The 27,208-nt window shown below is 39.3% G+C and overlaps 1 protein-coding gene across 6 annotated transcripts in view; it reads left to right on the top strand.

Annotated features, from left to right (window-relative positions):
• helz (helicase with zinc finger) overlaps positions 1-27,208 on the top strand; it is a 246,256-nt gene that overhangs the window by 28,934 nt on the left and 190,114 nt on the right. For all 6 annotated transcript variants that reach the window (XM_052033181.1, XM_052033180.1, XM_052033179.1 and 3 more), the window contains 7 exons: positions 6,013-6,234; positions 15,375-15,411; positions 17,311-17,435; positions 20,553-20,609; positions 24,247-24,295; positions 25,590-25,665; positions 26,430-26,628. In XM_052033181.1, coding sequence (XP_051889141.1) covers positions 6,031-6,234; positions 15,375-15,411; positions 17,311-17,435; positions 20,553-20,609; positions 24,247-24,295; positions 25,590-25,665; positions 26,430-26,628 — 747 coding nt within the window. In that variant the 5' untranslated portion in view covers positions 6,013-6,030. The remainder of the gene's footprint in view (positions 1-6,012; positions 6,235-15,374; positions 15,412-17,310; positions 17,436-20,552; positions 20,610-24,246; positions 24,296-25,589; positions 25,666-26,429; positions 26,629-27,208) is intronic.

The raw sequence follows: 27,208 nt of genomic DNA, 5'->3' as shown, positions 1-27,208 counted from the left end.
ATTCTTTAAAATTACATTAGTTTAAAATGCTATTTTTTAGTTTTTGATATTTAAGCATCTTTCCTTATTCATTTGATTTTAATTCTTTATTTTTCACTGTAAATCATGGTTAAAAATTGTGTCATTTAACTTCCTGGTTTGGTATCTGAGAATTTATTAAGGTGATTAGCTTCTGAGCATGCTTGATGACATCACTCCTCCTGAGTGCCAGAGGTTCCGTACGGATGATGCCTGGCAGCAAACATGAAGGTGAAATCCATGGCTCAGATTACAAGATCTTTGTGAAAACTTTTCTTTCAAATCAGTAGACAGATATGTTGTTGCTGCTGCATAATCTGGGCCAGTAGTCGTTAACAGTTCTTGCCTGTCCTAGAGCACATAAGGGGCTGTTTTGTTCGGCCTATCTAATTCTACAGTCCTGCATATCTTAAAAATAAACAGCAGGGACAAAACAAAACACTTTTTCACTGCAGTGGAAGTAACTAGAGTTCGCCCTTGCCCAGACACGATTAGACGTAAAGCCAAATAGCTTTACTGCTGATCATTGTTGGGAAATTATCCCCAAAGTGCACCTGAAATTGCACTTGTGCTACAGTCTGTTTCCAATAAATTCACATGCATCATTACATTAAAGTTTGCATTGAGCAGACTGATAGGATTTAAGTGTCTTGTCTTTAATATTTTTGAAGTATGAACAATAACCTGGTACAGCTTTATTAACCAGTGAAAATGTGTTTATCACCAAATGTAATAATTTTTAATGTTGTAGTGACTCACTGTCTGAGCAAGTGAACCGGCTTGGCGGTTGGGTCGCGTGTCGTCGGAGCGCGAGGCCCAAGATGGCATTGGGCCTTCATCTTCCCCGAGCGGCGGGGAGAACCCGTGCGCGGGAAAAGTTTGATGACGTAGCGCATACGTCATTTCTGTTTTTGGTGGGCGGGAACCGTTCCCCTTAAAAGGTCCACGCAAGGCGGGAAGATAAATCAGTTTTTGTTCTGCAGCCCACCAACTAGTGTCTTGCTTTCACATTGCGGTAGCAGCCGCTACAATGTATCCAAATCTTGATGTTGGAAACTTGATTTAAAGTCACTGAAGTTTAAAGAAAAGCAAGTTAACCATTTGAAATATTTTAGTGTACTCCAGTAAATTATAACTTAGTTGTACTCTTAGTAAATTATATTTTTGATATAGAGGCATATCAAAACATAACTTAAAAATATATAACTTAAGGATTCTTCCCTCCCCCTGTTTTTTCCTCTTACCCCCCCCCCCCCCGCCCCCAGCACCCTTCCCCCATTCCCCATCATTAGAATTTTTCAGCCATCACCAGGTGAATGTTTTAAACTGTTAGAGGATTGAGGAAAAGAAGAATATAAGTTCCTTTGGCCTTGCTTATTTGGTTGGCTGCACTCAGATTGCATGGATGCTATAGTACTGGAATAATCAACTAGAATGATCTCCACAATGACATAATTCTTAAAACCAAATATGCTATATGTAGTATGCTACACTACAGCAGGTTTTCCATAACTGCACTTGGAAAATAGGATTTCATGTGAATGTGTATATATTTCTGAAAAGGAAATCCGTTAACTGAGAGAGCACCTTGCTTTCTAATGTTTGCTGAATATTTGTATGTTACATTTCTTTGTATTTATTTACAAACTTGTGAAATATTACAATGCCTATCTGTCCCATTAGGTAGTTGTAATTGATGATATTATTCAAAAGATCATGTACATTTCCCAGCCTCATGAATGATGTCGCTCCCTCAGACAGTAAAACCAAAATCGAATTAACTGGTCAATTTCATTTGCTCTAACTCTGGGATTTTAATATGCATAATATTTACTGCCAGATTTGCTGGTATAACAGTAATTCATGGAAGCGAAGCATTTTGAAAGGCCTTCAGGATCTAATATACCATTTAAATGCTCATTCTTTGAGAAACAAGCAGGAAAATATTTATTAACAATTTCAGGTATGGAAGATTCTGAATAAAAGTCCTTGTTTGAGTAGAACCTTTTGAATTATTGCTACAGACATTCTTGGTTAGGGAGTAAATGTAATTGAAATTTATCTTGTACTCTTCACATTAGAGACCTACCTTTACAGATGGAATGACATATTTAGAAAAGCTGCTCCCATATTACAATTCGTTTGTATAGCATATGATCAGAGTGAATTACTTTATTTGCATATAGTGTGCAAACTACATATTACAGAGCCAAATATCAGACACTGATCTGTTACACTTGTGATATTTTGTAATGCATCTTCATTCTTTTCAATGGACACCATACTTCCATTCACCAGTCCCTCTCCCTTCCCACAGTTTAACCCCTGACTCATGATGTGATGCACATTTGTTCCATCTGGTGTTTCGCTCACACTTAGTTTTGTAACGGTTATCTTTTAAAAGGGAAGGAAATGAGTTGCATAAAATTCATTTCTCTGTATGAAATAGTTTTTGTCTCTATTCTTGCTTGCTTACTCCTTGTAGAAGACACTGACTTACACCACAGTTCCATGAGTGTCAGCATACCTGACACTCATGGAACTGTCAATACCCTTGTATTGACAGTTCAACTTTGAGCAAGTACGAGAGATCAGTATCTCTGATATTTATCTCTAAAATACTTAGCTTGCATAAATTACGCAGATAAATTAATTCATTCTGATTGTTATACAAGTAAATTATAATATGGGAGCAGCTTTTCTTAACTACAGCTCTCTTCCTAACAGCTCGGTGTATTCATTGTTAACTAGAGGCCACTGTTTACCGTTCAATGTGTGAACCTTTGCTTGTTTTCTGTTCCCTGTTTCCAGGGATGCTGACAATACTTGTAGTATTGCCCAGCTAGATCAGGGATAAAAGGTTTGTAAAAGGGGAGCTTTGGTTGCTGTTTGAAGTTGGTAAATGAGGGTGGAATATAGAACCTAAGAAAATTCATTAGCTTGGCGTACTTACCTAGTTAGTTGTAAAATATTTTGGCGAAATGTTGCATTTACATTTGAATTATAAATATTATTTGGTCTAATTTTTAAGACACAGGTGAATAGATTCTTGATGAGAAAGGGGGTAAAAGGTTACTGCAGGTAAACAGGAATGCAGAGCTGAGATTACTATCGAATCAGCCATGATTTTATTAAATTGCAGAGCCAACTTGAAGTACTGGTGTTATTTTCTGCTCCTAATTTATGTGTTCCCTTTCAAAGGTGTAAAGCTGCCGAAAGTTAAGGATAAACTGCGGCATTGTATTTTTAAAACTGAGCACTGCTACATATGCAAGATCTGAATTGATTAACCTTCGCTAATATGCACACACTCACTCTCAAATGCAGGCAAAACCTGTGTAAATGTTTATAGTTTGAATCAAAATCTTAGCAATATGACAGTGTACTAAAATAAAATCTGTTGACTATTTCTCCATCCTTTTCCCACTTCCTTTCAGTTTAGACTTTTGTTGGTATATATGGCTTCTTGGATGCCAACTATGACCTTGTGCTTTTCTGACATGTCGGTTGTTTTGAACATCAGAATCAGATTTATTGTCACTGATATATGATGTGAAATTTGTTGTTTTGCAGCAGCAGTACAGTGCAAAGACAAACCTATAAATTACAAAAGTAAATAGTGCAACAAAAAAAAGGAATAGTGAGGTAGTGTTCATGGAGGGGAAGAAGCTATTTTGGAATTGTTGAGTATGGATCTTCAGGCTCCTGTACCACCTCTCTGATGGTAATAACGAGAAGAGGGCATGACCTGGATAGTGAGGGTCCTTAATGATGGGTGTCACCTTCTTGAGGCACCACCTCTTGAAGATGTCCTCGATGGTGTGGAGGGTTGTACCCATGATGGAGCTGGCCGAGTCTATAACCCTCTGCAGCCTCTTGCAATCCTGTGCTTTGGAGGCTCCATACTAGGCAGTGATGCAACCAGTCAGAATGCTCTCCACCGTACATCTATAAAAATTAGTAGGAGAACTTGTATATTCCTGAGTGTCACCAAATTATTCAACTGTGCTTTGCTTTCAGGTCGGGAGAGTTTCTACTTAGACCCCATGGGAACTTGAGGGTGAACTTGTATAGTCACTTGTACAATGATGCCTGATCTTTGCAGCTTGATTGAGGATTTTGGTTCTTCTGGCATAGGGAGGTAGAAATGGCTGGGCTATATTGTATTTCCCTTTGACGTATTGTGTTCAGTCAGTATCTCAGGCATTCCTTGTTTATGTCAGGTGCAGTGGGAGGCCCCATATCATGTGACACTGTCCATTCACTCCAGGAGAGAAAATGATATTTGATCAGTTTCCATAGCATTTGGACCAAGAGAGACAGTGTGATACCATGTTCCCAATTCAGCAAATGAGAAATGATAAAATTACTTGTAACTTAGTTTAAAAGAGCATGTAACTGACAAGCTGGTATGGCTTCTAACTCTTCAATACAAAACAAGAAGTGTTTTGTGTGACAGGAGAAAAATTGCCTAATTCTGCTTGATATGATGAGACTTGAGCTTTGCCCTGGGCACCTGCCCACCTCAGCCAAGATGAGCAGTAAAAAAATGCCTTTTCAAAGCCTTTGGTGCCAAACCAATATTCACAAGCAAGTCACCTACCCCATAAATTTCAAAGTCAAAGTCGAGTTTATTGTTATATGCACAAGTCCGTGAAGCTGCTCTTGCTAGTTTACAGTATTGGTGTATTTATGTGACACTGCTCTGTCGTAGTGTAAACAGAGTAATGCATTAAACGAAGATTTCATTAGGTTTCAAGTGTGTGCATTGACTGTGATCTCAAACCTGTGCAGAGCAACGGGTTTAATTTCTGGAACTGCTGTCTTGAAGGGTGCTTCGTGTTACTGGGCACAGTGGAAGAATGGGTGGAGTCTATATCAACAGAAGCTTGCATTAACGTCATCAGTGTAATAAATATCTTAAGGTGTTACCCAGGAAAGTTGTCAAACAAAGTTTGACACCAAGTTACATCAGGAGATATTAGGACAGATGATCAAAGTTTGTTCAAGTAGGTAGGTTTTAAGGGCTTTTACTAAAAGGAAAGAAAAGTAAAGAGCCTTGCCTGTGCAGCTGAAGGCAACAAGTGACAGTGATGAACAAGTAAAATTGGGATGCATGTGTCCAGAAATTAAAGAACACATTGATTAAAGTAAGAAAAGACGGATTTGCACTAATGAAACACCTTTGACAACACAAGATATCCCAAAGTGCAATGTAAACTCTGAGCTGCAGAGTCACTAAATTACATGGCAGACAATTTGCATTTGGTTAGCTCTGACAGACGGCAGTGTGATAATGATCTCCTCAAGGTTGGAGGGGTGGAACAGTTGATCCTTTTTTTCCCAATAAGAGGTTTGGAAGAACAGTTTATCAAGAGATATCAGCTTTTGTTTTCTTATTTTGTTTCTCTCACACAGTTGTATGGCACGATTCAAAGAATATGCATCTGTCAAATGGGTTGAAAGTTAAACAAATTATAGTTTAGTTTGCTCTTTGCAGCTCCACATGAAGATTAATTATTGAAAGTAGGAACAGTTGTTGAGGTGGTTTGTGATATCAGCACTGCAATGCCAAAATGTGGGTGGAAGCAGGGATAGCTATGTTTATTTTTCTTATAGGTGTATACATGTAATATGCAGAAGTAGGGGAGTGCTAAACTCTGGTAAAGAGTCATTAGCTCCTGTGGAAGAATGATTGTTTTCTGGTTAAAAGGTGAAGGTAATATTCTTGATTCATAACCTGGAGAGTGAGCATGCAGTGGCTCGAACATCAAAAACTAATGGTTGAAAGTTGATTTAGCAGTTTTAAAAGAAAAACTGGTTTCCTCAAGGCCGGTAACTTCCCAAATACCTGAGATAGGAGTGCGAAATCTGAATCTTGACCAGATTAACAAATACCAGCAAAGAACTTTTGCCCTTGGCTATCTTAGAGAAAAAACCTTCTGTTAGCAAATTGAACACATTGCACAGTTAACAATCTCTCCTTTTTTTTAGAATTTTGCTTGCTGAGTCATGGCATACAGGAGACCAGAAAAGTCATGTGAACAAGCATTTGAATGTCTGAGATTGCAGGAATATGAGCTGGCAACAAAGTACTGCACAGAAGCGCTCATCACCCTTGGCAACCCTTCCATCACTACCACATCATGCCGGCCAGAACTAGACCGTATTCAAATTGAAAGTCTTCTCTACAGGATAGCCTGCTTGTTACAACTTGTGAGTAATGTGCTTTGTTCTAACGGCATACACAGTAGGATAAAAGAGAAACTTTTACTCTACATCTAAAACTGGAGGTAGCGTGCTCGAAGACTTTTTCTGCTTTCCACAAATGTCTGTGTTTATAAACTTGAAACAAATCTTGCTGGAATGTCACTTGATTGACAGCTTTATTTAGAATTAGACTTGAATGTGATCAGCTAGCAAACCACTGCATGGCCTGGGGCTTCGTCCTTAAATTTTCCAAAAACTATAGTTCAAGGAGAAATATAATTATTGTGTGCAGGGAAGGCAGGTCTTCGCTCTGATCAAAAAAAAACTGGAAACCCAAGTCTTTGAAGCATGGTGAAAAGCCTGCTATTGAAGGAACAGAAAACACAAACTACTAAGGGAACTTAGCGGTTCGATCAGCATCTTGTCAGGGCACATCCTTGTGCAAGGTTTTGACCTGAAACATTGACGGTTTCTATCCCCCATCAGATGTGGCTCGACTCGCGCAGTTCCTCCAGTAGTTTTTCTCCAGATTCCAGCATCTGCAATCTCCTCTGTCTCTACTATTAAGGAAGATGTCTTTATAATCTCCATCTTAAAGAAGACTCCATTGCACCTTGAAGAATGTCTTTTGCACATCAAAGAATTGTGGGCAATCTCCCACAACAGGGTGCAAAGTTAAAAGTGCTTAGAATCTCTTTTTATATATAAAAATAAATGGACTAATTGCATCATATAGTTGAATGGGATGAAGTAATCTTCTATATTCAGTTAAGTAACAGTTGGATAGTGCGGATACCTTTACTAATTTTTACAGTGCAAATCAAAATGTCTTTTGAATGTATTAGTTCAGCAAGTAGATGTTCAAGTGGAGAAAGTATAAAAGCAGAAATAGTATTTATGATGGCATTAGAAAAGTAAATTCAATATTAATTTTAATTAGACTCAATGTGCAGCATCCCAAGTATGCATGGTTATCAGAATGCAGAATTTATAATCCTCAGGGCATAAAACAGGAACAGGGCATGAAGTCTATTGAGTTTATTCTACTGTTGGCCAAGATCATGACTGATTTGCCTGATCAAGCCATATGCCTGCCATTATTCCATATTTCTTAATACCTTTGGCTAACAAGAATCCATTCATCTCAGATTTATTAAAAATTATCAGGTAGTTTAATCTGAGATACAGATTGGAAGTGCTGATGTCAGGCAGCACTTGTGACCCATTATCAGGCCACTGACCTGAAAAATTGACTGTTTCTCTTTCTACAGTTGTTCTGACATGCTGAATATTTCCTGCATTTTCTGTTTTTATTTATTCCTGAAAGAGCTGGTTTAAATTTTGAGAATATGGAAGTCATATTCTCTGGAATTAGCAGGCAAAGGTCTTTATTTAGTTCTGTTCTGCCTACTACCTTGAAAACTTCACTACCTATCTGTGTAAATTCCAGGGTAAACCACCTCAGTTTGTGTAATCTCCCCTCACAACTTTAATCCAGTCATGTCTCATTCTGGAAAATCTACACTCTTCTCTTGAAGGCTATTTTTTCCTTTAAAGGTTTGGTGCCCAGAATATGCAGCACTTCAGCTATAGGCTAACCACGATTTTGTATTATTGTATGTTTTTGATCCTATAAGTATAAAAATCAGCATCCATGACTTTTTCTTGTATCTGACCGTGCACTTTAATGATCTTTGCATGTCAATACTCAAGTGAGCCTTCACAACTTAAGCAATTTAGAAAATACACTGTTCTGTCCCTTTTTTGTACAAAATATATGCCCTCACATTAGCTGTAGTTGGTTGTTTGGTTCAATCTATTAGTATAACTTGGTATTTGATGTTTCCATGTGCACATTGCTGCCCATCTTTGTATTACTGTCAAATATGAATTTTGAGCTTTCTATCCCATCAACTAGATTGTTTAAAAATTGAATTGTCGCAGTCATGTTACAGATTCATGAAGGACACTGCTAGTCATAGCATGCCCACTTGAGTACCACCCCTGTTATTGTTGCTTTCTCTGGCCACTTGGCTAATTTCCTAACAAGGCCAATGATGTGCCTTCAGTTTGATGAACCAGACACCACCTAGATGTTGTATTGAAGACCTTTGCTCCAGAACGAGCTGCAGTTGCAGACAACTTATTCCAGTACACTTACATCATTGGTATCTACCTATCAATATTGAAAATTGCTCAGGTGCATCCTGTTCACAAGAAGCAGGACAAATTCAGTCTAGCTGTTTACATCCAATTAGTCTACTGTCAGTCATCACCAAAGTGGTGGAAGGTGTCATTTACAGTGTTATCAAGCAGCACTTACTCAGGATAATCTGAATTTGGGTTTGCCAGGAAATTTCTGCTTCAGACCCCATTGTAACCTTGGTCCAAGCTTGGCCCAAAGGGACAAGTGAAGTGAGAGTGATTGACCTTGACATCAAGGCTGCATTTGGTTGAGTGTAGAATCAAGGAGCGTTGGTGAAACTGAAGTCAATGGACATTAAAGGGAAAATAGTTGGAGTCATACCTTGTACAACGGAGGATGTCTGTGGTCGTCAGTCCTTCCAGCTCCAGGAGATCACTGCAGGAGGTGTTCCTCAGGGCAGTATCTAGGTCCAGTGATCTTCACCTACTTCATCAGCAACCTTCCTTCAATCATAAAGTCAAGTATGTATTTTAGCTGATGATTACGCAATGCTCCATCCAGGAAGAAACAAACACATTCGAGGACAAAGCTACCCCTTGATTTTCACTCCATTCAACCGCACTGAACATTCATTTCCTCTTCCACTAGTGCAGTGTGAACTATTGACAAAATGCCCTGCAGCTACTTGCCTGGGCTACCCTGACAAATCCCAAGCCTGCAGCATGTGCAACCAAGAAGGACAAAGGCAGCGAGGGGAAACATATGACTGCTACTTCACCATTGCTAGGTCTAAATCCTGGAACTCCCTACCCCATAGCAGAAGGGTTCAAGGAGGCAGCTCACTGAAGGGGTAGGGTAGTTAAGGTTGGGCAATAAACATTGACTTTGCCAGTGATACTCGGATCCCAGAAAATGAAATTTAATATTTCCACTTAAATCTGTTCCCCCTGCCACATGCATTTATAATTTATGTTTTTAAATTCTAACATGTCACAGATGATACTAGGTGACAGTATGCAACTCTCCTCATTACTGTCTTCAATCTATTTTTGTTTCTTGGTGCTATCCATAGTCTACACTGCCTGAGGACCACTCATTGTATTCTCTCACATGAAGTGATTTCTCTATTAATTAACAAAGCTACTGCACTGACTTCTGTCACCCCACTTGCACCCGACCTCCCTGTTTAGATTATTTTCTGGATTCTTGCAGCCATGAGCTGATAATGGTATTTGTCATGCCTTCCAAGTTGAAATATTGCCTGCAATTCATTCAACTTGTTCCTTGCACTGTGTGTGTTTGTATAACAAGTGCTTATTTCCTTTGTCCCCTAATGTTTCCTCCTCTCATGCTTTTACACTTATGGCTTCTTCCTGATACAATAACTTTGCATGTTTTAGTTTTCCATTTACCTGTACTGCCTAAAACAGTTTCTGATTATTAGTCCATTCATTTTCCTTTTGTTTGTTTTGGAACTAATCAACACCAAGATTTTCCTTTGAGCCCACCTGCATTTAGTAGTTTAAAGCCTGTGACCACCACATTTATCACTTTTGCTTGGAGCCTGGTTTCATTCCGGTTCAGGTGGAAGTCTGAGGTCATCTCAGTGATTGAATTCACCCTTCACCACTGAGTGCACCGCTCCGTGAAATGAAGCTCTTCTTTCCCACACCATCTTCAGCCATGTGTTCACCATCATTATCTGCTTTTTCTGCACTAATTTGCCTGTAGTTGGATAATGATCTAGTGATGTTTCTTGAGCTCCTGCTCTGTAATATAGTTCCTGCCCCTGCTACATTACAAACACATACTCTTCTAATGTTGTTTTACACCTGGATCACAAAGACTAGCTCCTCACTCTGGCACAGATAGACAACATATGATGCTACTAGGCAGAAACTTGGGAGCATAAATTGGGAACAGATTTTCTTGGGGAAGTGCACAATGGGAATGTGGAGGTTGTTTAGGGGGTTCTGGATAGGTTTGTCCCATTGAGGCAGGGTAAGAATAGTAGAGTGAAGGAACCATGGTTGACAAGAGATGTAGAATATCTTGTCAAGAGGAGGAAAGGAGCTTACCTAAGGTTTAGAAAGCAAGGATCAGACAGAGCTCTGGAGAGTTACAAGGTAGCCAGGAGGGAGCTTAAGAATGGACTTAGGAGAGCTAGAAGGGGGCATGAGAAGGCCTTGGTGAATAGGATTAAGGAAAACCCAAGGCGTTCTACATGGCTGTGAAGAATAGGATGACTAGGATGAGGGTAGGACCGATCAGGGATAAAAGAGGAAATGTACCTGAAGTCAGAAGAGGTAGGGAGGTCCTTAATGAATACTTTGCTTCAGTATTCACCAGTGAGAGAGACCTTGACGTTTGTGTGGAAGGCGTACAACAGGCTGAATCGCTAGGGCATGTCAACATGAGGAAAGAGGGTGTGCTGGAACTTTTGAAAAACATTAGGATAGATAAGTCACAGGGGCTGGATGGGATATATCCAAGGTTATTATGGGAAGCGAGGAAAGAGATTACTGTGCCTTTAGCAATGATCTTTGCGTCCTCACTGGTGACAGGAGTAGTGCCAGATGATTGGAGGGTGGCAAATGTTCCTTTGTTCAAGAAAGGGAGTAAGGACAACCCTGGGAATTACAAGCCATGGGGTCTATTTCAGTGGTGGGTAAATTATTGGAAAAGATTCTTAGAGAAAGGATTTATGGGCATTTGGAGAAGCATAGGCTGATTAGGGACAGTCAGCATGGCTTTGTGAGGGGTCAGGTTGTGCTTCACGAGCCTGATTGAATTCTTTGAGGATGTGACAAAGCACATTGAAGGTGGAGCAGTGGATGTGGTGTACATGGTGTTTGATAGGGTTCCTCATTGGAAGGCTCATTCAGAAAGTAAGGAGGCATGGGATCCAGGGAAACTTGGCTGTGTGGATTCAGAATTGGCTCACCCATAGAAGACAGAGGGTGGTTGTAGATGAAGCATATTCTGCCTGGAGGTCGGTGACCAGTGGTGTTCTGCAGGGATCTGTTCTGGGACCCTTGCCTTTTGTGATTTTTATAAATGACTTGGATGAGGATGTCAAAGGGTGGGTTAGTAAGTTTACAGATGACATGAAGGTTGGTGGTGTTGTGGATAGTGTAGGAGGTTGCTGTAGGTTACAGCAGGGTATTGATAGGGTGCGGAGCTGGGCTGAGAAGCAGCAGATGGAGTTCATCCTGGATAAGTGTGAAGTGATGCACTTTGAAAGATCGAATTTGGCTGAATACAATGTTAATGGCAGGAGTCTTAGCAGTGTGGATCTGTCCATAGATCCCTCAAGGTTGCTGCGCAGGTTGATAGGGTTGTTAAGAAGGCATATGGTGTGTTGGCCTTTGTTAGTCAGGGTATTGAGTTCAAGAGCCGTGAGGTAATGTTGCAGCTCTATAAACTCTGGTTAGACCACACTTGGGGTATTGTGTTCAGTTCTGGTCGCCTCATTATAAGAAGGATGTGGAGGCTTCAGAGAGGGTGCAGAGGAGATTTACCAGGATGTTGCCTAGATTGGAGAGCATGTCATGAGGATAGGTTGAGCGAGCTAGGGCTTTTTCTCTTTGGAGCAAAGGAGGATGAGAGGTGACTTGATAGAGGTGTACAAGATAAGCGGCATAGATCGAGTGGACAGTCAGAGACCTTTTCCCCAGGGTGAAAATGGCTAACATGAGGGTGCATAATTTTAAGGTGATTGGAGGAAGGTATAAGGGGGATATCAGAGGTAAGTTTTTTTTACGCAGAGAGTGGTGGGTGCGTGGAACACACTGCCTGCAGGGGTTGTGGGGGCAGATACATTAAGGACATTTAAGAGACTCTTAGCTAGACACATGAATGATAGAAAAATGGATGGCTATGTGGGAGGGAAGGGTTAGATAGATCTTAGAGCAGGATAAAATGCCGGCACAACATCGTTGGCTGAAGGGCCTGTACTGTGCTGTAATGTTCTATAACATATGGAATCTCAGTGACGATCATTATGCTTGTACTTACAGTTAAGAAGTGCACTGCATCTATTATCTTCAGTAGTTCTTCATTCTCCATCTTACTTTGGTTATCTTAATGCCAAGCAGCATTGGTCGCATCAGCCCATTCTGCTCATGTATCTCACTGAAAATGTCTTTGAGCTCAAGAACAAAAGTCCAGATACCCTTCCCTGTCTGTGTACAATTATCTCAAGCTTATGCTCCAGCTTAAAAACTGTGTTGGGAGATTTGTGATGAAGGCATTCTTTTGGATAAGCACACAGCCCACAAAATTACACATGTTGCGGTCTAGGGACACGTCTTGGTCCACCATGCCACTGTCCATGTTATTTATTTTGTAACTTTTTACCTTGTTCAAAGTTTATTTTCCAGCACATTGACTTGCCCTAAGCATAAAGCACTGGAGAAAAAAGTCAAACCACCTATCTCAAGCTTGCACGAACCTCTGCAGATATTAAAAGCATAGAAATGTAGAAGGTAGGACAGGAATAGACCATCGAGCCTTCTCTGCCATTCAATAGGATCATGGCCAATCATCTCTGAGTGCTATCTTGCTGTGCCCTCCTCTTTGCCTTTCTTGGTTTGGAAATCTTTCTGTCTCAAAGATGTTGTAGACAAAAGGCAGCACCTCACTCTTCTGTGCTATGATTTTAGAAGGCTTGCATGTGATGCTTGTGTTGTGATGTTTTTAGTTTCTCAGTTTTGGACAGCAATTAAAATTAAGTGGACATATTTTTGTTTCCTTTTGATGTGGAACAAGGCCACCCAGCCCATCAAGGGTTATTTCCTTCTAACCTATTCTCTTTCACATGTTCATTAACACAACTCTTATTCTTCTATTTACGTGGGTCAATTTGCAGTAGCCAGTTAACCCACTAACCATTACATCTTTGGGATGTGGAAGGAAACTGGAACACCCAGGGGAAACCCATGGGGTCACAGGGAAAAGGTGCCATCCAAGCTAGTCCCATTTGCCAGCAGTTGGTCTATAACCTTCTAAACCTTCCCAATCCATGTACCTGTTCAACTGTCTTTTAAAAGTTGTTGTTGTACCTGCTTCAGCCTTTCCTCTGGCAGCTCATTCCACATAGATAACCAGCCTTTGTGTAAAAAAAAAAATCCTATTAAATCTTTCCCCTCTCACCTTAAACCTATGCCCTCTTGTTCTTGATTCCCCAACCCTGGGAAAAAGACTGAGTACATTCACCCTATCTATGCCCCTCATGATTTTGTACACTTCTAAGATCACCTCTCAGTCTCCTCTGCTCTAAGGAATAAAGTTCTCGCCTGTCCAACCTCTCCCAATAACTCAGAATGAAACAATTTTTAGACTGAGTGATCAGCGTCTGGAATGCATTGTCAGGGCTAGCTGTGGAGGCAGATTCAATTATAGTGTTCTAAAGGGAGCAGGATGAGCATCTAAAAGCAAAGAAATTTCAGGGCTGTGGGGAGAAGGAGAGAGGGGTGGGCGTTGCTGATTGCTCTTATATTGAGCTGGGATGGACTATACTGGCTGAATGGCCTCCTGTGATTTTTTTGATGTGACAGAAAGGCACCTGAAGTAAGCTGCATGTCAGATTAGTAAATTATCTTTAGTTCTTTAATCTTCCTTCACTTAAAATGTCACTCCAGCCAGAGGTTTAAACCTTGACTTTGAGAACATTTGCATCATATATGCATGGATCAAACTCGTCGAGTGCTCATTGTTTCATTTTTAAATTAATTTTGTAAATCAGACATCCTGTGAGGATAACAAGTTAAGCTGTGGTGCAAGTCTGCCAACCACCTATCACCGATGTCTAACTATGTTGATTTGGTTCAGTGCTTCAGCATGCTTGCATGACAAAATTGTCACTGGGCCATATCAGAATTCTGTGTGCAGATCATTATTATGCACACCTGGGTGCAGTTAAGCCCTATGCAGTCCCTGTCCTTGCATGAGATAGTGGAGTGACTGGAAATTTGTGGATGTAGCATGCACAGTAGATTTGTAGTTCATCACCCAAAACTCGAATTGTGGCTGCTATGAAGTCAAGTACCTTAATTTTTGATTTACTGAAAGGCACAGTAAATGTATGAGATTTAAGCTTCGTAGTGCTCCAACAGTAAAGGTCTTGCAGATGGTGGTAAACTTGCTGGATTTAGGAAGGATGATTTCTGGAGCCCCCTATTTACATTAACAAAATAATTAAAGCAATTTCCTGAATATCCTGGACTTAAAATGTTAATTGTTGTTACTATAAGCCAAAGAAAAACTTAACAGTAATGTATCAGGAGCTAATATCACAAATGCAGCCCCTTATAACATGAGGCAGCATTTCAAGTACTTTTGAGTAAAAATATTCAGCACGTTTAATTACATTTAAGCCAAGTAATCAAACTGACTTTTTATAGAGCTATACAGAAACTTAAAGCAGCTTTCTCAACTATTTTAAGACCTACACCAGGTGGTAAACTCAAACTGCTTTGCCACCATTATAAACTAAGTTGCTGGATATTTTGTCTGGAGTTCAATGAAATAGTACGTGGAGTCCATTAAAAAAAATTAGGAAATAGATTATATTAAAATCAGACCAGCAGAGAATGATGGAGACACAAGAGACTGCAGATGCTGGAATCTGGAACAAAAAGCAAACTGCTGGAGGAACTCAGCAGGTTGAGCAACATCTATTCGGGGGGGGGGGGGGGAGGAATTGTTGATGTTTTGGGTTGAGATCCTGCATCAAGTCCTGATGGCGGGTTCTCGATTCGAAATGTCGACAGTCTTCTTTCCCCCCCCACGGATGCTACTTGACCTGCTGAGTTCCTTCAGTTTGTTTTTTGCAATAGAGAATGATTATCATATTTGAAATGCTACCCCAAGTCATTTAAAGAATATCTTATGGAGGTTATTTGCTGACGTTGAGATTTAGTGAAAAGTGATTGGTATTGGTTAAAGTGGCGTATCAAGCAGCAATGTCAAAAATAACTTTACTCATTCTCTGTTGCAGAAAAACTATGACCAGGCTGATGAAGACTGTAAAATTGGTATGTTCTGCAATCATTCTTTTCACATAAATAATGATAATGTAGAATTGTATTTTTGGTTGAGCTAAAGGATGTCTTATGCACCATTGAGCTGTCAACTAGTAATTGTCCATTAGATATCAGTGACCACTAATGGATATCCATTTTATACACAGTATTTGCTGAACTTCAAAGTTTTTTAGCACTAAATAATTCTGGCCAAATTAATTCTCCACAACTAAAAGTGCAATTGTCTGGAATTTAAACCTGTTAAATGTTAATGCAGAATGAAATTTGTGTGACATTTTGTGGCTGCTGTTAAAATTAGGCTGTTTTTTGTGGTGAAAAGGGATTGTTTTTTTACCCATTTTTTTAATGCTGTGATTGTGAGACCATTGGTACTTTGTCCATTGGCCATTGTTCAAGGATGAGAATTAGAAGTAACTTCCCATGAAATTGATCATCCTCAAATCATGAATCATAACCTTGCTTGTCCTTTTTTTTTCTCTCTTGCCCTCCTGCTTCACCTCTTTCTTAGGCCCTGCTATTTTTTTTTCCATTCGTGCTCCCTAGGTTTCTCTTTCATAGCACTCCATTCCAAATTTTTTTGGGCTCTACCCTATTCCTTTTTGAACACCTTCCTGTGTTCCCTCTCACTTGCATTCCCCTACCCCACCGCCCCCCCCCCACTCCACAGTCACCACATCTCTAATGTTTACCTTTTGACTCCTGTCACCCACCCCTGGCTGCAGTCTTCTCCAAGCTTTTGGAGGAGCTGCAGTCTATTCTCTCACCACATGAGATTAGAGATTAGATTTTCTTTCAATGTTATGATAGCAGGAATGCGAATTCTGTACTTCTCTGCTGGCGTACACAGCAACCTAGTTACGAGCAAGTAAAGTCCTTCCAATAATTAATATTATTATGCGGTTTCTCATTTTCCCTTTGTGCAGCAGACAGTGTAATTTACAAGATTCACAACTTTTGTTATGTCATCTAAGATGTAGTTTTAATGCTTTCATTGAATTTTAGGAACTGTAAAGAGCAGTTGGCTGAAATATCACCATTTTGCATGTCAGTCACAATGCTTGTCTCATCACAGTATACTTCAGTTTCTTTTCTCTCTTGAAACTCATTCCATTTTCCTCATTGTATTTTTGTTAGCTATTTTAATGCTTTTCTTAGTATTGATTCTGCAACTTCAGTAGCCTTGAGGTGAAACCAATTTATTTTCTGTTGCCGTGAGCTTCTTTTTATTGACCAAACCATCTTGATCGATTCAATTTTTCTTAACTCCCTTCATGATCTTGGATATTTTCAGTCCATCATTCTGAAGTCTTATTATTTTGAAGCAAATAAACCCAAAGTAGGAATACCAGTTGGCCATGTAGTGTCACTACACTTCAGCCATTCAATTATATCATTGTTGATTTGTACCTCATCTTGACTTACCCATCTTTGAATCCATATTTCATAATAACTTGAAAGCAGTTAATCTTAAAAAAACACTGTAATAACCAAAATCATTATTGTTCCTTGTCAGTGACATCTCTTGACTGATGACCTATTTTGTATGATTTTCATGGCCAGAACAGTGCACTTTACTCTAGAGGGAATGGCTGCCTTATGCAGAAAGCAGCGTGGCAAGCTCTGTTGCTGTTCTACTCCACTTACGTTACCTTGTACCCGATTTCCTTTTTCACACTTCATCCAAGTCATGTGCTGATGATTTTTCAGCTTTTTTGTTCTAATATCCCTGCATATCTTTGCTGATCAGCAGACCTGACCACTATGAAGGGCATTAGGAAAGAGTTGACATAATAACTGATCTCCTGGGTTCTTAGTTAATAATTTCTGTTGACAGACTTTTGGGAATAAAGTCTGTGAAGTAAAGAAAGGTTTATATTTCTGTGTCTACAGTGTTGGCAGAGGGACTGTCCAAGGGAGACGGCACACTACAAGCAGTGTTTCGCTGCATGTACGTGGAGGGCAAGTTACAAGCAGTGTCCAGCATTTTATCAAAATCCTTGATGGGGGAATCTTTGGTAGGTTATGTATTATGATTTTTATTTCCCCCTCCATAATTTAGCAGAAATTTACTATATTGATATTGTACAAACTAAGTGGTAGTAAAATGATGAGGTGCCCAGTTTTAATATTTTTTTGTTTTCTTACCATGCACTGTGCTATAATTTCCTTCACTTGCATCTGAGAAGTTTGTGTGAGTGGTTTGGGGTGATTTAAATCATTACGTTCACCTTGTACTTCATATTTGCAAATTTTCTAAATGGTTTCAAAAACTTTTCAACTTGGTCCAGGAGTGTGGGGAGAATACATTGTGTACAATACTGATGTTAGGTTCACAACAAAAATGGCAGAGATAATGGACAAATCTGGCATATACTGTTTAAGTGAGTGGTGGAGGTTTTGTGGTCTGCAGGCACTCCTCTTCACGTTTTCGAGTGTTGTCCATTCATCCAGTAATAGTCTGCGGTAGCCCTGGAGACAAAAGAGTTGCAACCCCTATGTAGTCAGTCTCAAATATACTTTGCCATTTTAAGAGGAGGACTCCTGCATGTAGCACACAATCTACCAACTTTTTCCCATTAACTGCACAAGTTGTCATTCATTACAATTGTGGCAGAGTGCTAGGTAATGGGACATATTTCAACTCGTATTTGTAGTTCACCTGAAACTAGTGAAATATGAAGTTGTGTTCAGCCCCTTTATGGAGGCTTATTTGTCCATTATCCTACCAAACCAGGAGAGTGGCTTCCAGGAAAAGGGTGCATACCTGCATGTTAGTGTGATTTAGCCAACTACTGGAAACCACCTGTAAGAAAACTATCCCAGCCATTGGAACTGTTAGCTAATTGAATCAGATCAGGCTAATGTTTATTAAGGGAAAAATAAGATTTAAACAGATTGCTTGCACATGTACTGCTTCCACTGATGTAATGAATTTAATGAATCAGTCTAGTTTTCAGGAAAGGTTCTAGAAAAATACATTTTTGTATGTAACTGCTAAAATCTGAATCATATCAGAATCAGGTTTATTATCGCTGACATATGTCATGACATTTGTTGTTTTGCGGCAGCAGTCCACTGCAAGACATAAAGACGTAAAAATTACGACAAATTGTAAATAAATAAATAAATAATGCAAAAGAGGAGTAATGGGGTAGTGTTCATGGGTTCGTGGACCATTCAGAAATCTGATGGCAGAGAGGAAGAAGCTGTTCCTGAAGCATTGAGTGTGGGTCTTCAGGCTCCTGTACCACCTCCCTGATGGTAGTAATGTGAAGAGGGCATGTCCCGGATGCTGAGAGTCCTTAACAAGAACACATCCCATTGTTGCTACCCCTGGTTGTACTTATTTATGATCAATGAAAATACTTTGTATCTGGAAGTAACACAAAAGCAGAATTGGTTAGGATTTCTGTGCAGAATTCATTTTGTTGTGAGATTTAATTAATTTGAGGGAAAGTGTATAGCTAAAGTGGTTATCGCTGAGCAACATTCTGTTCCATGCAACATCTCATATGTATCATCTCATACAAAATAATCAGTTAGGTTGCCGGTTTTTACAGTGTGAACAGGTAAGTTGAGGAAAAAGAATATTTCAACTTTAATATTAATACATACTTTCCCTTTCTCAATCATTGCCTGACCATAATTAAACGTGCAGAGTTTTCAGTACAGAAGTGGGCCAGTTGGTTCAACATATGCATGCTGGTGTTCGTGATTCTCTTAAACTTCCTGCCACTCTCCATCTCACTCTATCAGCATAGCTTTCTCTTGCAATCTCTCTTATTTGGCTATTTTGTGGGAATGAAATGCTTATTCTCACTACCACTTGGGTATCGATTCTTTGAATGCCCCCTTGAGTTTACCGGTGACAGTTAACTGTGGAAAATCACAGTATGAGATTCCCATGAGCTGTAAGTATTAGCTGAGAATGAGCTACCAGTATATACTGACCAGAATTGGAATGATACTGTAGAAAGAAGTTGTTTGGCCTGGTCCACGCCAGAGTTTATGTTCAGCACAAGCCTCTCCCATCCCATTTCATCCCACTGTTGCCATAATTTGCCACTTTTCTATTAGAGTAGTCATAAAGACATTCCAGCAGCCACTGCATCTTATCACCTTCAAAAAATACATTTCATTAGTTTTACTATTTGTAATTGGAATTTTGCAGCCTGTAAGATTTCCATTGCATGGTTCATGTGTGGCTTGTGGTGTTTCTACTGATAAGCTGGAATGACTACAGGTCGCATTACTATCATTGTACAGGCACATTTGTCGAACTATTTGGCAGTTATTTCCTCTTGTTCCACCAGGTATAAGCACCCTGCCAATAAGAATTAGCCCATTGTCAAACAACCTGATTAAAGGATACTGTTGTTACTAGACATAGACTTGTATAACGTGTCACTAGACATCCTGTTAAAGTTGTAGTGAGTGGACTACTTGTTCAATGCATTTCAACTGGTGACTTGCTGCTCTGCTTTTGGGTGCAAGAGGATAATGCTTAGTGCTATGTAATCAAATTATTTTACATTGTGATTACTTGCTGCATTTCATGAGTTTGACCACGTATTGTGGCATATGTTAACAGCATAAAGCATGTCCAAGTGCCTGGAGTGTCATGAAGTTCAAACGTCCCAATGGGATATAACATTTAAACAATAGGTCGACCTGATCACATACTGTATAATGAATAAAATATGAACCATGAAGCCACAAATGTGCTATTTTTGGCTGGGTCAACAAGTCCCTCAATATATAATTCAGGACCTTTTATGGAACTCTTCAAAAAAAAAGGAAAACAGTTCAATTTTTAACAACAAGTACATGAATGTCAGAATGTGCCAAATTAAAAAGGAGCGTAGCTATTTGTACAGCATTTTGTTCTGATGGGCTTTTCATTGTATCTTGCAGTTTTTTATTCCCACAGTTTTTAATAGAGCCCAGCAAAAGCAGGATACATGGTATAGCTTGTGATTGTGGAAGACATTACATGGGAAAAGTGACAGTATGGTGCTGCTGAGGGCACAGCCACTGAGTAAATAGTCAAAATTTGGATATGTCCTTGGTAAAAATCACATTTTTGAACATTTAATGCTAAATTGTTGCATTCTCTTCAATATTTTCTCTAGAATGGTTTGATAACAAAAGATGTAACCAGGCTCAAAGTACTACTTGCAGAAATGGAGGTGAGTAATCTGCTAAGAGTTAACAAAGGGTCCATGACTCATTCTGTGACACCCTTCATACATGGCTGTTGGGTGGCGTGGTTATAGAAATGACCCATCCATAAGTCTTGGACTAGTTCGTACTAATCTGTGATTTTTCGACTGGCAGTGATCTGTATTGCACACCCCTGGAATTCTCTTTGTAGAATCATTGAAGATCCGTTACTCATCACTGAGGACACTACAGGTTCAACAACAGTTTTTGAGAAATGTATTTTTACAAGCAGTGGATTAGTCAGTGTTTAACTTCTCCCACCTCCATCAATTTAACATTCCCAAAGGCGCCCTCACATACTTTAATGCATGCAGTCAAGCCTGGCGTCTCCTTGGCATCACTTTTTATCATTATCATGTGATTGATACAAAAGCAAAATAATGCATGTTCTGTAAATCCAATATAGAAACAGGAAATGTTGGAAACACTCGCCAAGCTGCGTCTGTGTGGAGAGAAGATTAATGACCTTCCATCAAAATCTTTATTTCCCCTCTGTCCTGTTTCTCAAATTTCCTTATGATATCGAAGGCAGCTGTTTGGCTCAAGGTGTCCACGCTGACTTCCAGAGCAATCCCATTGCCACATTTATTCCCTGCGATCTATTATTTCTCATGCCCATTAACGAGAATCCCCCTGCTCCCTCCCTCCAAATTCTTCCACTTCTCACCTACACTGATGAAAATTACAGGAGTCAGTTCACTACTAACCTGCATGCAGTTGGGAAGTGGGAAGAAACTGGAGCACTGGGGAAAACCCGTGCAGTCACAGGAAGAACATCCACCTCCTTGCAGTCAGCACCAGAGGAAAGAATGGAATCTGGGTTCTGCAGCTGTGAGACTTTCAGTGCCACTGTCCCGCCCACACTGAATATAGGGCGGACCAAGTAAGGGTGGTAGCTTTCCTTCATGTCAGTGAATCTGATGGGTTTACATGATTATGGTTACCATTATTGAGATTATCTTGACAGTTTGGTTAATTAGTTGAATGTAAATTCCTCTGGCTCTTGGGGAATTTCAACACATTTTTCTCATTTACCAGCCTTTGGTTGTTATTTCTGTAATTTAACAGCTCTTCTAGTATCCCATTGGGCTCCAGTTTGTCCCCTGTTTCTGTTCCTTTTGTAAGGATCCATGTCAGGTCTTGCCCCGTTTTAGTTGAATATAGTCATTCCTGGCTACTTTTTTGTGGAAGTGTGGGCTTTTGCCCCCTTAGGAATATCAGTCTTTTAACAGCTTCCACTGCACTGCTGTGGTTTTACTCAGTCACAGATTTAGTCTGTTTATCATGATGGAAGACATCCTTTCACAGGCCAGAATGGCAGTAATTGTTCCATGTTTCTCTACTTCACGTACTGTTCAGTGATCAACTAAATACAGATCATGGCTCTTTTCAAAATCTATCATGGGCTGTCCTCCAGTCAGTTCTGGGGGCATATTGTTACAGTTTATTTTTCTGTACACATTTCATAACCTTAGACCTAATCAGCATGAAAGTTAAAATCTTGCACTAAAACCACCTTTCCTTGACAACATGTTTATCCAACTTGTATATTTTTATGTTCTGCCACTTGATTACTACTATGCAATCACTTTGAATCCTTTTCTCTTGTTTAATTCCACCTAAGATGTCTTCACTGCCTGCTCACCTCTTTTATACCCTCTTTCGTCAATTTTGTGAACTAATCCTTGATCACTAAGGTTGCTCCTCCCTCCCCACCCTCCCCCCCACCCCCACCATTTTTTTGTCAACCTCATAAACAGGTATATTTAATTTCCAGTCCTGACCATCATGAAGCCCTGGAACAGTGCTGGCAACCATATCATACTCCTGTAACTCATTAAATATGATCCTTGTTTCTGTGTGCTTGTATGAAGATTATTTGCTCCCTACATTCCCTCTGCTCTGATGTTCCAATTCCACATTTCTCTGTCACTCTGTTTAATTATTTATCAGTCTTTAGTATTCCCTTTTACCCAAGATACTTCCAACCTTGGGGCCCATTCTCTTCCCTTTCATTTGTTTCATGGAAAAAAAAATCCCAAGTGATGGAAAAGTACTAGAAACAATGCAAGAAATAACAGGAGTTGGCCATTCGACACATGAAGCTCTATCATTAAATAAAGACTGATCCTCAACCTCATTTCTGATCCCCATGTCCCTTAACCACAAAAGTCTCTCGATACCAGCTTAAAAAATATCTGGTGACAGCATCTGCAGACTCTTGGCTGATGAACTCCACTTTTAAATCTTCAGTTTAGTTGTTTCAATTTATTGAAACGGTGTCGAACACGTAAAAGCAAAAAGCTAATGGTAGCATTTCTGTTTATTCAATGTTTCAAATTCCAGGTTTCATCTTACAGAAAGTTTTGATATTTTGTCAGCTTCTGCTTTCTTTAAGATTTCTTTCTGGCAAGTGGGACAGCAACTGAGAGCAGGGATCATAGTTGGCTGTTTTCCCTGCCTTCTGTGATATTGATATCTATCTTGCTGTCAGAACTAATGGTACTGGAATATATTGATCTGTGTGTTTTATTATAGTTTCATCCAGTGTCCATTTTTGGGGCCTTCTGAGGAGAGAGTTAAATTTACATAACTGAGAAACTGGTCATTCGACCCAACAGCTAAAATAGCTGGTGTTTATGCTCCATTTGAAACTCCTTCCATCCCTTTTTCTAATTCCGTTAACTAAACCTAATTCCTTTCTCCTTTTTACACTGATCAAGCTACCCATTAAATATATTTACTCTAGTTATCTTAACTTCCTTGTGTGCTTGTCCCAGATTCTGGAAAATAACTTTCTCCATTGGATTTATTAGTGATTTATTTTTATAGTTCCTAGTTCTGCTTTACCCACAATATTTTCTTCATGGTCAAACCCATTCAGGACATTAAGGCCCTCTATCAGGTTATCTCTTCATTTTTCTTAGGGAAAGGTGCTCCAGCCTATTCAAAAGTTCTTGATGGTATAGCCTCTCATTTTTATTATCATCCTAGTAAATCTTTTTTGGCACTTCTTCATGTTCTTTTTGGTCATTTTCATGGTATGAAAACTGGAATTGTTCTTAGTACTGCAAATGTGACCTAACCAAGGTTTAACATGACTTCTGTTTGTCAGTACTGTCAATCTGAAAATGAATCCCAGCAGCTGCTTTGATTTTATTGCCTTATTAACGTACACTTTTTGTGATTTATACTTCTGGTGCCTCTGGTCTTAATTTTTCAAAGAGCATTTTCTTATTCCTAGCAAAGTGTACTGCCTCTCATTTGATGATATTGAGTTCATTTACTATTTGCAATGTCTGTTCTGCAAGTTTCTTAATGTATTCCTTGAGTTATTATGATTAGGATAGACTTTGTGTAATGAATGATTTATTATGAATGGGTGGGTCTGTTGTGATATAGTTGTTGAGCTTTGGTGTAATCTTATAACTAATTTGAGAATAAATATGATGTACTGTATGTTGTGATATGCCACTTTGGTAGAACTGGCACTCCCCAATGTCAGAAAAGTAGCTTGCTTTGTGTGCCATCCTTTGAAAATGATAATGAAACCAAGGAAAGTATTGCTTCTTGTCTCATCTGTTTTTTCCATTTATGTTGCAGGTCACTAGCAATAAACTGATGTCAGCATATTTAGAAGATACAGAGGAAGGTAATTGACATATAGGTCTGTTCCATGAATTAAAAACTTGTCCCTCTCCAGCGTAGTTAAAACACTTGACAAAGACAGCGTGTTGTTGAGCACATGCCCTCCAGTTGTTGCAAAATGCTTCACTATCAATGAATTGCAATGGGTGAGAGTACTGTAACAGTTTTTGAACTAGATGATGAGTCATTTATCAAATACTCAAATGTTAGTATTTGAATTTGCATTAAAAACACTGAAGGGAGTTTGAGAATGACTAAAGTGAATGAAAGCCCTTCCAACTGTCACTCCAAGCCCTGTAGGCCAGATGTTGCCAGTTCTATTCTAGAATTTCAGAGTTAGGATATGACAGCAGGAATCTTGCTCCTGAATACTATTGCTCCAGGAAGTACCACCTTAGTGGATGGCTGAAGGGCACAGCTTCAAGTTCTCCTGTAATGTTTACCATGGTCAATTGGTTTTCTAAAAATCACTGGCTTAACTTTCACTTGCACGGTGGCTCCAAAGGCGCTTTACCATTGGAACTATTCAGTTGCAAGGATTAATGCTTTAACACAAGATGTGAGATTCAAGGGTATAGATTTAAAAACTCAGGTTGGACAATTATCAATATGAAAAGAGATTTAATAGGAATATGAGGGGCAACTTTTTTACCCAGAGAGTGGTCAGTATATGGAATGAACTGCTAGAGGAAGTGGTTGAGGCAGGTACACTAACAATATTTAACAGGTACTTGGACAGATACATGGATAGGAATGGAATAGATGGATATGGGCCAAACATGGGCAAACAAGACTAGCTTAGATGGGAATCTTGGTCAGCATGGACCAGTTCGGCCAAAGGGCCTTTTTCCATGCTGTATGACTCAAAAAGAAAAGGTAGATAATAGAATAATTTGACTTTTGTCCTGTTGTGACCCTAATGTTATCTGTGGGGGGAGAAATATAAGTTGTAGTTGTGAATAACTTAAATTAATAATTGTATTTCATTGCACCATTGGGAAGTCTGGGTAAAGTTTTTTTGTTATTAAGGTTTTGTCTCTGGTTATTTGCTGCATTTCATTGAGCTAACTGCTTTAGAAATTGGCTATGGCTGAGTAAATTGACTCTGGCTTGTTGAGATCAGGCTTTTGAGCTTGAATGATCTTCAGTCATTTGATTCTTAATCTAATATTAACCAGATCATATATGTTGCTGCAGTGTGATAGTATTTTAATATAAAAAAACACACAGTAATCAAATGGACTACTTTACAGAAGAATAATCTAGATGCTTTAAATGTATTTAAATGATCACTGCAGATTCTGAAGATGGATGGCAATTCCGCCCTCCACCTCGGGGTGTCACCTGTAGTGAAGAATACACACTTTGCAAAAGGTAAATTGTTTAGATAACTGTTACATTAAAATTACTACTTAATGCTTTCCTGAAATTACCATTCTGCTGCTTAAGAACTGAGTGATGTGACTAATTTTTGATAGCCTTGTTGTATTGGTGCATGCATTCATTCTCTTATCAATCTCTCATCTTCATGTTAGTAGTTGCCAGTTATGTTTCCCTTTCTTCGTGAGAGCATGGGCTACAGCACTTTCTATGTATTGAGTTCATTTGGAGGACATGAGCAGCTAAATCTCAGTGTTGAATGCAAAATGGTCCAGGTATCTTGTGGTAAGAGGCATTGCTGTAAAGGTGCAAAATATTTGATGGGCTTTCGGGGCCGTTAAGATAAAATGTGAGCTGGGAGATGGGCAGTACAGCGAGGTGTCATGATGTGGCAGTCTCTGGGGTGGATAAAGTTTAGGCTGGAGGCACAGAACTAATGTTTGGAGAGAGAGATGGTTCTTGATTTTGATGACAAAAGGGGGAAAGGTTGGCTCAAGTAGGTTTTAATATCAGAATGTGGCATCAATCAATGAAATCTATAGGATTTTTGAGGAAAGTAGAATAAATGTATACTTTTTTTTATATGAAGTTCTTCATTTGAAGGATAAGAGAAGCACAATTTGCTGAAACGTGTGCCAGATCTTTGGTGATTGTGAAGCCAGGAAAATTTGCAAGTGATGTAAACCGAATAAATCATAGAATGGGAGATTTTTTGCTGCCTGACATGAATTCAACTAATGTATTTTGTTTTGTTTCAGGTTTGTAGAACAAAAAATATGTAGATATGGTGCACAATGTACATCTGCACACTCTCAAGAGGAGTTGGCTGAATGGCAGAAACGCTACTCTTCACGGCTAATGCGTTTAAAGCAACAAAAAGAAAATAAACAATCTATTGGGAATTATATGGAAACATTAATTGAAAAATGGATGAACTCGTTATCTCCAGAAAAAGTGGTGTGTAAATCTGTATGGTAGATTTCAAGTAAGAGAGGAAATAAATCCTGCATTCATCACTAGCCTTTCACATCCCCTGGTGTCCACACATTTTGCTGCTAATTCTGTACATTTTAAAAAGTGTTGTGACTGTTGGTGGGAAAGTTACAGCCATTTTGTGCTCAGCCAAGTCTGCCAAACCTCAGAGATGAAGGACCAATTAATCTGCTTTGGTGGTTTTGCTTAAGAGATAAACATTGGACTGGACAGGCTTGGTTCTTGCATTTACCACAATCTCACGACTGCTGATGCATGCTGTGTTTATTCCAACTTCATTGAGGCTCTGGAGGGTGAATGCAGTTCATTTAACCCAACCAAGAGTTCAGGAGAAGTGGCAAAATTTGCAACAAAATAAACTTTATAAAAGAAGACTTGTGAATAGGTAACTGAACATAGACAGCTGCACTTTGTGAAAATTGAAATATGTTCACCATGTGCAGAATAAAAACTCATGGGTTGGATTGGTGAATATTACTGTAGTTTATTTTTGATTTGCTTCCTTTGGAAGCACAGATTTGCTAAGTGGGTTTGTATTCTACTT

Source organism: Pristis pectinata, chromosome 18 (assembly GCF_009764475.1).
Source record: "Pristis pectinata isolate sPriPec2 chromosome 18, sPriPec2.1.pri, whole genome shotgun sequence".
In the NCBI taxonomy this organism is placed as follows: Eukaryota; Metazoa; Chordata; class Chondrichthyes; order Rhinopristiformes; family Pristidae; genus Pristis; species Pristis pectinata.
This window is presented reverse-complemented; position numbering and strand designations above follow the sequence as displayed.